This window comes from Lathyrus oleraceus, chromosome 5, assembly GCF_024323335.1.
Source record: "Lathyrus oleraceus cultivar Zhongwan6 chromosome 5, CAAS_Psat_ZW6_1.0, whole genome shotgun sequence".
Taxonomy (NCBI): Eukaryota; Viridiplantae; Streptophyta; class Magnoliopsida; order Fabales; family Fabaceae; genus Lathyrus; species Lathyrus oleraceus.
The window spans coordinates 269676872-269691082 of NC_066583.1; the positions used below are offsets into that span (position 1 = coordinate 269676872).

The 14211-nt window shown below is 30.8% G+C and overlaps 1 protein-coding gene across 1 annotated transcript; it reads left to right on the forward strand.

Moving 5' to 3' along the window:
- The first annotated feature begins 13149 nt into the window (after positions 1 to 13149).
- Positions 13150 to 14211, forward strand: LOC127080148 (putative F-box/LRR-repeat protein 23). Its single transcript, XM_051020479.1, has 2 exons — positions 13150 to 13490; positions 13626 to 14211. Exons 1-2 carry the CDS (start codon positions 13150 to 13152, stop codon positions 14209 to 14211), a joined length of 927 nt encoding a protein of 308 aa, XP_050876436.1.

Sequence of the window (14211 nt, forward strand, 5' to 3'; positions counted from 1 at the left end):
TATGTACCAGAACTTCTAGCTAAAAGCGGATCATAATCACTAACCGGTTACTCCACTATGTGCGCGAAAAGATAAAGGGCTTAATGTGATTTCGCTAGAATGAAAGCGGGTGAAATAAAAGTAAAGGAACTAGGATAGCTATAATGGCATTACTTGAACTGATTTGCATAAGGTAGGGTTATCTAAGTTGTAACGGTAGTTGTTGATGCCAAGATTAAACTCAAGCTGCTTCTAAATAAAATCCACTTGCAACCTATTACGAATTGATGTGTGTTTTGAAACTTCGCCTGGCTAAATTTTTGAAAACAATTTCTATGCTGAATTTTGCTTGAGGACAAGCAAAGATCTAAGTATGGGGGAGTTTGACAACACGAAATTATATCATATTTTAGGACTTAATTCCATTAAATTCTATGACTATTTATTTCGGTTTACTGCATTTTATGAGATATTACGTGGTATTTTCTTCCTATTTGTCTCAGGTAGTCTATTTTGAAGAACAAGTGAAAATGGAAGAAAAGGAGGTGCAAAAAGGAGAAAAAAAGGAACCAAATGCCAAAGCCCAGCCCAAAGCGCACAAGTCACCAATGCTGTGCCTGTGACGGACGTCACAGGGTGCGTGACGAGCGTCATGCAAAGCAGCCTTGTGACGGACGTCACACATGGTGTGACGAGCGTCACACCGTCTACTTTTTTGGCGCAAGTAACGCCCTCAGAAGACTTGAAGAAGAGACGTTGAGGAGTTTGTGTCCTATATCCACGCCGTGCATTTAGCCACGTTGAAGAACTTGAGAAACGGAAAGCAGTTGCCAGCACCAATATAAATAGCCACTTCTAAAACCTAAAAGGGTTCCTCGGTTTTTCCACGCTCACATTGCCGAAGCTTTGCCAATTTTCTTTCTTTTTACGCTTTTGCTTATTTTTCTTTTCCAGCAACTTAACATTGTTTATTTATTTCTTTTGCAAGTTCTACATTCTTTTTCCCTTGCAATTTACCTTTCCCTTTTTAGCATTTAGATATTTTTCGCATAATAGTTTCTACACCGGAAACTATTGTGCAACTTTTTATCGGATCTAACCTTACGTTAGATTCTAGTTTTATTTCCTTGGTTTAATTTATTGTTTAATTGAAGAATCGAAGAACAAATCCTACCGGCTTGTGGTGGAGTGTTCAAGACTATTGTATTACGCATTCAGGTTCTTTAATCGTTATTTAATATTTTGTTTTATTATTTATCTATATTATCTGCCTGGAATGAGTCTGTTTATGCATGATATGTATTCTTGTTTATTTAGCATGTCTGGCTAATTCGCCTAGATATCGGTATGTAAAGTAAGCAGAATAAGGGATCAAGACTGAGTCGGTCTATTTAAACTTAAAATTGAAATCAATCTTTTTACGGTCTCAACTTACAGGTTTAATAACAAGATTTTTTACAAAAGTAAAGGACATAAAGAAGTTAAAATCAATAGAGCGAGAGTTTGAGGTTTTAACTGGACAGTGTAAGTTAGGCATTAATTCTAGATCAGGGCGAGAGCAAGTTTTAGAGTTAATTAAATTCTGACCTTTTCCAAAAAGTATTTTTAAAGATTGAATGTGAGGACGAGAGTTAAGCATTTGGATTTAATTGTATAACCTAAGTCAACAGAGCGAGAGTTTGAGATAAGGGTGTTTAAAACGGTCAGTGTTTTCTTAAAAAGAGTTTCTGCAACTTTATCGCTTTCAAAATATGGTTTTTGACTTAATTATAAGTGACAGCTACATTAATATAAAATCATGGTTTATTCAACAGAGCGAGAGTTTGAGATAAAACCTTTAACCAATAAAGTTAACTGAAACGATTTATTTTAGAACCAAGAAACCGACAAAGACTTGATTCCCTAGTTTTGACGAACTACATACCGATATCCGTTTTATTAATATTTAATCTAGATCTTAGTTTAGCTTTTAGTTTTTCCCCAAACAATCAAACATTTTTCACCTTAGCTTTACGTAGTAACCTTAGATAACGGTATATCGATTCATAAGTCCCTGTGGGATCGATATCTTTTAAAACTACGCGATAGAACTGTGCACTTGCAGTTTGTATCCCATTCTCGACTCACACAGTCGAGCGATCACAAATTCAAATTCACATTCAAATGTATTTAAATTCATCCAAATTCTCACACCTTTTCATTTTCTCATAATTACTAAACCATCCTTTAACTTAATACTAGAGCCTATAAATCAACATCATTTCATTCACAATCTACACAACAATCATACATAAAACAACTTAGCCAAAACCTTGTGTCGCGCCACGAAAAATACAGAGTCACCATCAAACTTTATTTATTCTCGAAGGAAAGACAAAATACCGATAAAACTCCTAAAAGATGGTTGGCGCAACCAAGAGCGAATTCAAGAGTCGATTATGGAAAGGGAAGGTATTAGTACCCCTCAGATCCGTTGTACTCAACGAGAACCGTTTTGCTTGTTTTATGTGAAAATGATTGTTGTTATATGAAGGTTACTTGCGATGATAAAGGGGGAAGAAAATAAGTTTTAAATTAGTATGCTCGCCAAGATCTCGCAATCCTATGCCTACGTATCCTCATATTACAATAAGGAAATCATAGCTCCATAGTTCTGAGTGGAAAATGAGTGTTTGTTGGTTGTTTTTAGTGAACGATGTTAACGTTCGCGTTCTAACAGTTAATGTTGCTTGTATGCTCGCGCATGGGAGACTTAAGCGTCGTTCGTACTACGGTAGAACGCAAATAATATGTCCTTTGTGAAAAAGGTTTGAATGTTGCCCTAAGGCAGAAAATTCAATAAAATTGATTGTGATTGACTTTGGAGTATGAGACAAGTATCAGACCACAAGTTAAGTACGACCGACAATCCAAGTACTTGGGATCTGAAAGGACAATTGCATCCTAACCACTCTTTTCCATCATGAAAGTTTTTTGTTTATGAAATTTGTTTGGAGAGTTTAATCGTTGGTACTTATAGGGAGACAAGCACCTAACCACCGGCTAAGTACGACCGACAATCAGAATACTCAAGAGTTAAGAGGACAATTGTATTCTAACCACTCTTTTTTGCCCTAAGAGGACCAAATTAAACTCGTTTATTTTTAAGTGTTTTGAAGGGAAGACAAGTATTAGGCCACAAGCTAGGTACGACCCACAACTCAAGTACTTGAAAATGTTATGCAGAAGCACGTACACCTCATCCTTTTTATTCCAATTTATTGTGAAAATATTTTGAAAATGGACTTGACGTTGAATCAAGTGTTAGAAAGGTTTTGAATCTGAAAGGTGTAATAATGAGAGGAAGTGTGAGAATTGTGAGAGTGAGATGGAAGAGATACTTTACGTTGGATCAAACACTCGCATTGTTTTCAAATGAATTTGATTTGGAAAAACACTTGACGTTGGATCAAGTGCATTTTATTCTTTTGAAAAAAATGTTATTTTTATCGTTTTGTTTTTATCTTTCTTATTAACATGCAAAGAAAAGCAATAAAGAAAAATAAATCTTACACTATTACATATTCATGGGAATTTGTAACATTTTATGCACAATAGGGGGATGGATCATAAACCATACAAGGATTGAACCCATACAAGCATACAAATCCTTAATCATTCCCAAACATCAATCAAGTGGCAAGGATAAAATCAAGCAACACATAACCAATGCAAAGTGCAATCAAAGTGTAATCAATAAAGGATGCAAAAGAATTAATTCTAATGACTTCTACTTACAAACTAGGTATAAATTTAATCATACATCAAAGTAGAACAAAAATCTAAAGAGAAATATTAAGATCATGGGTTTTCAATCAAGAGGTGGATTAAAATCTAATATAAATTTAATTGAAAAAACTAGCCAAAAGATCTATGATTAAGTAACATGATGAATCATTATTTTCTAGAAATGGATTAATGACCTAAAACCAATTAAGAATCTAATTAAGTTCTAAGCATTAACCACTTTTATTTTCAAAGTCTTTAAAGTAACAAAAATAAATTAAAGCCTAATTGAAATTTAAAGAATTTTTTAATGTACTTAAAATCAATTGAAGTCTGATTGCATTCTAGTTTTATTTTCTAAATACTTTATATAAGCAAAATAAAATGTGCCCAATGGATCAAAACTACATGAGTATTAAAAGTAACAATCAAAACTAAAAAAATAAATAGAAAAGAGAGAACATAACAAAAGTGGTGCATGTGGAAAGCAGTGTGTGACTAGTGATTATGGGGTGCAGGCCTATGTTCAGTAAGGCCCAATGGCAATGTGCTTCTTGTAAGTTTCAGGAGGAGGTGTCAAAGAGAACTTGAGGGTGCAGGAAGAAAAATGATTGGGCTTAGGCTATTATGAAGCCCAATACGAAAAGAAAGAGAACTTGAGATTGAGAGAGTGATGAATCTGAATTCATGATAATGATTGGTTTTATGATTGGAGCCTATAATGATTGGAATGTGATGAGTTTAGAGGGGATGGAATCTAACAGAGTTAAGCTCTGTTAGTTTGGATCATTGCAAATTAGTTACAAGTTCAGACTCTGATAATTATTGAAATCAGTGCAAGTTAGTTATGTGTTAGAGTTAACTGAATTTCCGCTAAAAACTGTTAGTGATTTAGTTAGGTTGCTAGACAGTTAGAGTTTTGAATTGAAAGTTAGTTAAGATGTGAAATTAGGGGTGTGCATGGATCATAAATCAAATCAAATTGAAATATATATATGATTCGATTTGGATCTTAAAATCATTTTCATAAAACCAATTTATTTTCTTAAAACCGGTTTATAAGTGGATTGGTTCGGTTTTAAATCGGTTTTTAACAAAAAAAAAATAGTTTAAAAAAAACAGTTTTAAATCAATTTCTTTAAAACCAATTTTTTATTTTCTTAAAAAAATCAAATCAATTTCAAAATAAATTTTATAAAAAAAACAGTTTTTAAAACTATATGTTTAAAAAAGCAATTTTATATCAAAAATAATTTTATTTTCTTTTAACTAACTTTTTTATTTTCACTAGTTATAAAACTATTTTATATAAAAAAATATTTATTTTAAAAAATTACTTTAAATTTAACTTTTATAATCACCACAAATAATATCTCGATTAAAAACAATCACAAAGTATCATGTGTAACATAAAAACGGTCATAAAATAAAATAATTATGAATCATATCTCTATAAATTATAATTATTCATAAAATAAATAATTCATCAATTTTTTTTTCAAACTTCTAAAATCTCTCATAAATGTTCATAAATAAATTTTATGAGGTTTTAAAATATATTTTTTTAATTTAAAAAACATAAAAAAAACAATCTTTTTTAGAAAAAAAAACAAATATTCAGAAAAAAGAAAAAAAAATTGAAAATAATAAAATTATATTCTGAAAAAAAAATTATTTCAAAAAATAAAAATAACCGAAAAAAATTTATTTAAAAAAAATGGAAATCGAAAATAAAAAAATTGAAAATAAAATAATAATTTATTTTAAAATATTTTTTTTACTGAAAAAAATACAAAATATTTTTGATAAAAAATATCTTTTTTATTTAGAAGAAAATAATAATTTTATTTGAAAAAAAATATCAAATATAATTTTTTTGAAAAAAAAATCCAAATATAATACTTTTCGTGAAAAGAAAAAAAATTTGAATTTTATTTTTAAAATAATTTTTTATAAAACTTAAAAAATTATAAAATATAAAACTGATTTATAATGTGATAAAACATGAAAACAGACAAATATAAAAATTTAACGCATAGTAAAATTTGGATACCCAATAACAAAACCAAATTTTTATAATGGGTAACGGTTTATATTTGGATAACAAAATGGATACCCTAATTTTTATTTTAGCATTTGGTTTGGTTTTTTAAAAGTAGAACAATTTGGTTATGGATAACTGGTTTTTTTGCACACCCCTATGTGAAACTATGTTAGATTTTCTGTTAAAGTGATGTTAAGGTATTGAATTAGTTAAGTGAATTGTGAAGTTAGTTCACTGTTATAAAATTTGTTTAGTTAGTTGTTAGATTATCTTTAATTCGGTTAGGAGTCCAGTTAGATCATTTGTGAATTGAAAAATTAGTTAGTGCAGTTAGTTAATGAATGATGAAATTGGTTCATGCTATGTTAATTGGTTTAACATGTTATTAAGTTTGAAATTCTGTTAGCTAATGCAGTTAAGTGAAAATCAGATGCAATGTTAATCCTCTGTTAATTGCTAGTTAGTAAAATACTTGGTTGAAAATAGTTTTTGTAATTGGATGAAGTTGAACTGAGGTGTCACATTCTTGATGTGTGCACTCTTATGCGTTGGATGGTTAAGTTGCTACTATATATTGTATGCATGATGTTGTGATTTAGTTGAATGGATTTGAAATGTATTGAATGCTGCTGCGTTTGAACTTGCCATGATTGAGTTAATGTGAATGTAACCTTGTTAGTGAAAATGTCAGTTCATGTTATGTTAGCAAGGCTTGTTAAGTTGTAGTTTGAAACAATATTGAGTTAGTGAATGTTAATCATTGCATGCCATAGTTTGGACAATTTCTTGAATGTATGTTATGGTTGTTTCATATTATGTATGTATGAATATGGTTTGTTTGTTGTGTGAACTAGGATCTATTGGTTAATGTCAACAATTGGAATTGAATTGGTTTGTCATGATGATTTGTGTGATATGCTAATGTTGGAATTGTTTGGAAATTTGAACCATGTTAGCTAGGATTTGTAAGTTTGAATTGAAACTATTGTGCTATTGTGAGTTAGAAATGCTATGGTTAAGTTCATGATTATGTTTATGTGTGTATGTTTATGGTATCCAATGGCTTGAAGGTTAATGTGTAGGTGTATTATATGGGATGGATGTTTGGAATCTCAAGATTAGCACGTGTTGCATCTTGACTCTTGGTTTTAATGCTTGCACATAAATTGTCTTTGGTTGGTGTATTGGTATTCATTCTGCAATGTATCTGAATATGGATGGCTTGAACTTGTGTCTATGCAGGTTTGGACTTGGTCAAGTGACTTGGCATGTTGTCAAAATTAGGCATGGCATTGATCAAAGTGATGGAATCAAAGGTCATGTAGATACTTGAGGACCAAAATAAGGTGACTTTTGGAAGAAGAAGGATAAGAATTAGGGTTAGAATTTAGTCAGTTGACTTTGGTCAATTGGTTGACCAAAAGTCAATAGTTGACCAAAGTCAACTGTAGGTCAAAAGATATATATTTTTTTCCTATAGGTTTTGATTTTTTTATAAAGGTTTGTGATGTAATGTAATTTAACTTCTTATGATTTTACAAATGGAATGGTAGGCCTTGATTCTCAAATGAGTTTCCTTCAGATTTGCATTTGGCATTATATTAATCTTGTGCAAAACCAACTTGATTCTAGAATTTGAACAATGAACTTGCAATGAAACTTGATGATGCCTTGAATCCACACCATCCATAATGAACAAATGCAATGACTAAGTGTAATAATCACCCCATAAAGAAATTTAATCAAACAAATGAATCTCCTACGGTTGACTAATGTGATATCTTCAATCCCTGACTAAATCCAAAACCAAGAATGCCACACAAATGAGTCATGGATGCTAAAATCTAAACAAATAGGGTTTCATAGAACCTGATTGATAAGATAAGAGCCTTCCAACTTGAATGCATCACTCAGGACTCCTAAGCTTGATTTCTTGGGGGGAAAAACCCTAATTCCTGCTAATCATGATAACAAGAACCTCTGAATCCAAGATGCTTAATGCAAATGGTAAAATGAATGTTATATGATACTAATGCATATGCAAATGAATCACTAACCAAAAGTCAGATGAAAATAAAAAGGGGAGGGAAAATTTTGGGGTAAGACACATTGCATCAAATTTATCTCCCAAATTCAAGTTTCTTCACCTTGAGTAAACATTGAAAAATTCACAAACAAGCCTCAAACCTTGAGCAATTGTCATCCATTTTCCTTGAATCATTGCTTAGCATCATTATTATCATAATCCTTACCAAAAACCACTCAGAAAACTTGGTTGATCAATTATGAAGAAAAACTACACTTGTTAATTGATTAAGCGTTTCTTCTAATTGATTAAAACAATGTGTAACGCCTCATAATCAAATAAGGAAGCTTGTAATCAATTAAAAGTTTACAAAGCTAATTGACTAAGACATGTTATAATCGATTGAAAGTTTAAAAATCTCATGGATCGTTGCCTTATTGAGCCATATTTTTCTCTATATAAAAGAGTACTTTCCTAATTTCAAAATACACTAGTCTTATGAATAAAACTCTTTTTCTATTGTTCTACTACCCATTCTTTTATAAAGTTAATTTTCAGTAGAAATTCCGTAGTGCCAAGAATCTGAAATGTTTCATTTGAAAGTTGTGTTGGTATTATGATGGAACTGTTTATTCAAGAGTGTAGTTCTCTTGTGATGTTTTTGTGAATCCACGTGCTTATAGGTATGATGTATGTAGTTGTCCGTTTAACTTTGATGTTGACAATTCTCTTAATAGAAGTCTTCACCAAAAGTACTGATCAAGTTCATCTGATGTTGATGACAATACTATGAGATGAAGTCATATGATGTTGCGGTGATCAATTTGTGGAAGTAAAGGTATAAAAGCTCATATATGTGGTAATCAAGTTCAGATGTTTAGAGATCAAAATGAAAACACCTTATTGTTAGACTATGGCACGGATCTAGAAGGGGGAGGGGGGGTTGAATAGATCCCAATTACAATTTGAGTCGGCGCTACCAATTAAAAATTGGTTTTGAAAATTTGTTTTAAGTGCGGAAGCGGCCGAGGAAAATATAGTCTAAAACGAACTGTTATTGGAAAATCGGATATGCGTCAAGCCTATGGATTAGTGATAATGTAGAATACGAATCACTACACTAGTCACACTATCAAGGATTTGTTTCACTAGCTAAGATTCCTAGTTCCAATGATTCAAGGAGCAAACCAAACTAGATACACAACTAAGATAATTTTGGTTTAGGCAAATTATCAAACACTTGGTGTGCAAAAACACTCCAAGTGATATTTATGTTGAGTAAGAGATTTCAATTAGTCTAGTATAGTATGTTATTGTACTTTAAATTCAAAAACAAAGTTTTAACTTCTTACTCAATTAATATCAAGGTTTGATAAAAGTGCTTATACAAAAATCACTTAATTTTTAAGCTAAAAACAAATATGCTGAAAAATAGAGAAGGCAAAGATTTGATGAGGCAGTTCCCCCGTCGTCCTCGCTTCGGGGTACGTCTGCCCTCAATTCTAAAACTAAAATTGAGATGATTTAATAGATATCACCTGTTGAATTTAACCGTTTATACAAGGATTGCAAAGCAAATATACAACAGAACTCTCAAGACGTTGAATGTTGCTTCCACTCCTTGTTCCTTGATTCAAGGTGAATCAAGTCCTTCGATTGTTGTTGATAGACCTCCGATTCCAGCCCCTTTGTTGAATAACCCTCAGTTCTTCAAACCCTCGGCCCGACTGATCTCAGCTACAACAAATCGAACCCGAAATCTTCCCTTCAATTTCACTGAATCCACTACTAGATTGACAAAGACTTCCTCTTCTCAATCACCTTCGCTCAGCTGAAAATTGATGAAGAATTCGTCCAAAAAACCCCCAAAAACAAACCAGTCTTGGAGGACAAAACCCTAAAGGTTTTATTCAAGAAAAAACCTGTCGCAAGCTTCAACCCGAACCGGATTCCCCAATCTCGGCTTCGAACCTTATCACCTTTAACCAATCACAAAGCACTTCAAAAATGGTTGTGTGTAATTGATGTGTTGTGAGATGTTGAAGATGAAGATGATGAATCTTGGACACCTATTTCACTTTTTCTTGTTCTTTGAACACTTGAATCAAATTATCAAAAATGTTAGTTGATACAAGTAACTAAAGTTCTATTTATAGTAACCAACCAACCAACCAACTTAACAGCATTTCAAACAGAGTGGGAGATACTTAAAAACTGAATTTGCGCACGAACGGTCGACCATAGCAGGTCTATGCGTCGACGCATGGGCTTCAGTTTTGGACAGACTGAAAAATACATCAGTATGCGTCGACCATAGATCGGCGTGCGCTGACCCGTGGTTCATGCGCTGACTCCTGCGGTCGACGCAAGCTTTTTGTGCGCTGACCCGTGGGAAATGCACTGTGTTATGCGCTGACCCGTGGGAAATGCACTATGTTGTGCGCCGACCCTACGGTCGACTCAAACTTTGCAAATCTGCAAAAATTCAGATTTTTGTGGTTTTCATGCATTTTGTCATGACCACATTTTATCCACATATGTTGTATGAAATATAACAGTTTAGATGAGCATAGAAAAGGATATGATAGGTGATATGTTGCATTTGTTTTGTAGAGGTGGAATCGACAATGCCGATTCATCCATGGTGGTCATTTGTCATCATCGAAACCTATGATCGTATGTTGTATGACAGTTTTCCCTTACACTTATGACATGCAACATTTAATGGATTTAGAGAAGATCTTTGATCCAACACTGTATTTGATGATGATATCTATTTTGAAGAGTTATCTCATGCCTCAACAATAAGATTCAAGGTTCCAATGAAGTGCTAAAGTCAAAGTAAATGTAGTAGAGAGCCCGAAGCTTAAATGTTGTGAAAGAGAGGTAGTGTGAAAGCTTGTCGAGTATGTGTCGAGTGATTTATGTTTGTAAATGTATAAGACTAGCTCTCGAATTTACTAAGACAAATCACACACACACTTTCAATAAAATGGAAAACATATATCTCTTTTTATTAAAACAACCAGAAAATATTTGTGTATAAGAGTAGCTCTAGAATTTAGTAAGACGAATCACACACACACACACTTTCAATTAAATGGAAATCATATATTTCTTTTTATTAAAACAACCAGAAAATATTTTTGTGCATAACTAGTTGGCTACCAACTCAAAAAAGTTATTTGTGAGTGCAATTTATATTATATAATCGATTATAAGATAAGCTTAATCGTTTCATATACATTGGAAAACATATTTAAAGCACCTCTCTCTCTCTCTCTCTCTCTCTCTCTCTCTCTCTCTCTCTCTCTCTCTCTCTCTCTCTCTCTCTCTCTCTTCTCTCTCTCTCTCTCTCTCTCTCTCTCCTCTCTCCTCTCTCTCTCTCTCTCTCTCTCTCTCTCTCTCTCTCTCTCTCTCTCTCTCTCTCTCTCTCTCTCTCTCTCTCTCTCTCTCTCTCTCTCTCTCTCTCTCTCTCTCTCTCTCTCTCTCTCTCTCAATTTAAAAATAAAAATGAGTTAGAAATAATTTATACTATTTTAAAATGTTATTTTCATACAAATTATTTATATAAAAAAAACTAGCAAACACACTTGAAGTTTAATCAAACAAAAAAGTTAATGTTAATATGATTAAATTAAAGAAAATGCTAACAAATTTAAAATTTAATATAATAACAACAATAATATAAAATTTATTTATAATTACTATTGTAGGTAGGGGTGTGCAAAAAAATCGGTTATCCATAATCAAATTGGTATCCAAATTGATCCACTTTAAAAAAACCAAACCAAATGCTAAAATAAAATTTGATTTTCTTATTGGTTATCCAAATATAAACCGTTATGCATTATAAAAATTCGGTTTTGTTATTGGTTATCCAAATTTTACTATGTGTTAAATTTTTATTTTTGTATGTTTTCATGTTTTATCACATTATAAATCAATTTTATATTTTAAATTTTTTAAATTTTACCAAAAAATTTATTTTTAAAAATAAAAATCAGATTTTTTTTTCTTTTCACCAAAAATATTATATTTGGATTTTTTTTTGAAAAAATTATATTTGATATTTTTTTTCAAATAAAATTATTATTTTTTTCTAAATAAAAAAGATATTTTTTATCAAAAATATTTTGTATTTTTTTCAGTAAAAAAATGATTTTTAAAAAAAATAGATTTTTTTTAATTTTTTTTCTTCAGAATATAGTTTTATTATTTTCAATTTTTTTTATGTATTTTTTTTCTTTTTTCTGAATATTTGTTATTTATTTTTTTTTAAAAATTTTTTTTTTTATGTTTTTTAAATTTTAAAAGAAAAAATATTTTAAAACCTCATCAAATTTATTTATGAACAATTATGAGAGATTTTAGAAATTTGAATAATTTTTTTGATAAGTTATTTATTTTATGAACAATTATGATTTATAGAGATATCATTCATAATTATTTTATTTTATGATCGTTTTTATGTAATACATCATACTTTGTGATTGTTTTTAATCGGGATATTATTTGTGGTGATTATAAAAGTCAAACTTAAAGAAATTTTTTAAAATAAATATTTTTTTTATATAAAATAGTTTTATAATTAGTGAAAATAAAGAAGTTAGTTAAAAGAAAATAAAATTAGTGAAAATAAAACTATTTTTTTTATAAAATTGGTTTTGAAATTGATTTTTTTAAGAAAAACAAAATTGATTTTAAAAAAATTGATTTAAAACTATTTTTTTTAAACTATTTTTTTTTTTGAAAAATCGGTTTAAAACCGAACCGATCCACTTATAAACCGATTTCTAAAAAATAAATTGGTTTTATGAAAATGGTTTTAAGAACCAAATCGAACCATATATATGGTTCAATTTGGTTTGGTTCATGATTCATCCACACCCCTAATTATAGGTCAATAAATAAATAATTTAACATTTCTTTTTTAATATAAAAAAAGTACAGTGTTATCCCAACCTCATATATTATACGGTATTGATCAATCGGTGTGACTTTTCACCGAGTGTACTAAGAGAAAAAAATAAAATACTAATAACTTATGGTGAGCCATTTAATATAGTTCTATTATAAATTCTCCTTTAATGAAAAATTATTACTCAAAAAGATGAAAATTTAATTATATCTTTTATGTTTGGGTAGCCAAAAGGTTTATGCACTACTATACTTTATCTCAAACGTTGCAACCCCTTTTCTTCCGGAGGTTGTTAATTCCAACTAAATCCAACTCATAGGTGAAAATATATATAAATGTAGATTTATATGTGAAACTATATCATCACACAAACACTCAAATAAATCTTAAGCCATCAAGCTTTGTATTTGCAAAATGGTTTCAAGTTCAAGACCAATTAAGGTAACGAAATTGGAGGATCTCATAGAGGTAGTTCCAAATTGGCTTGAACTTCCCAAAGATTTAACATCAAAGATACTTCAATTGCTTGGTCCTGTGGAAATTGTGATGAATGCACGTCAAGTGTGTTCTATATGGAGGAACATTTGTAGGGACCCTAGCATGTGGAGGAGCATTGAAATAATCAAAGGTCTCAATTCACCATATAATTTAGAGAAGATTTGTATGTATGCTCTTGATCAAGGTTGCGATCATGTTGAAGAAATTAATGTTGAGTATTTTGTTACCGATGAACTCGTAAAAAAATTAGCTGAAAGGTAATAATACTACTATCTTATTTTTGTTTTCATATTCAAATTCTTTTATTTTTGTTAAGAATTGTTTTACCTAGTATTTGTTCTTATTTCTAATCAACCAATTTTTTTAATTTAATTTTGATTTAAATTATTCAGAACTACCAATCTACGACGCATTAGGATCTCAAAATGCTTCAAAATTTCAGATAAAGTATTTAGTGACGCTGCCAAAAAGTTTTCTCTACTCGAGGATCTTGAACTTTCATTCAACGATTTAAACAAAGAATCTCTTGAAGCTATTGGCCAAAATTGTCCACTTTTGAAAACACTGAAATTCAATCGAGCCTACAAAGGAATTAAGTGCACTTCGTACAATGGTTTCAAATGCAACAAAGAAGCATTTGCTATCGCAAAAACAATGTCCGGATTACAACATCTTGAACTTTGGGGAAACAAGCTCACGAATGAAGGTTTAGTTTCCATTCTTGATGGTTGTCCTAATCTTGAGTCTCTTGACCTTCGTATGTGTTACAATCTTGTAATGTCTGAAAATTTGGCGAAAAGATGTTACGAGAATATTAAATATTTTAGATATCCAGATGAGTATATAGATGAACACGATGATGATAATGATGATCATATTTTTGAGTATTATTGTGAATGTCGTGATAGAGATGGTAAGAGAATAAAAGGGACAAATGTATCATACTTGGAGTTTGGAGTTTATCAATCATTTGATTAG

Coding starts and splice junctions, on each gene's coding strand:
- LOC127080148 (XM_051020479.1), top strand. CDS start 13,150: ATGGTTTCAAGTTCAAGACCAATTAAGGTAACGAAATTGGAGGATCTC. Junction 13,491..13,625: donor GTAAAAAAATTAGCTGAAAG/GTAATAATACTA, acceptor TAAATTATTCAG/AACTACCAATCTACGACGCA.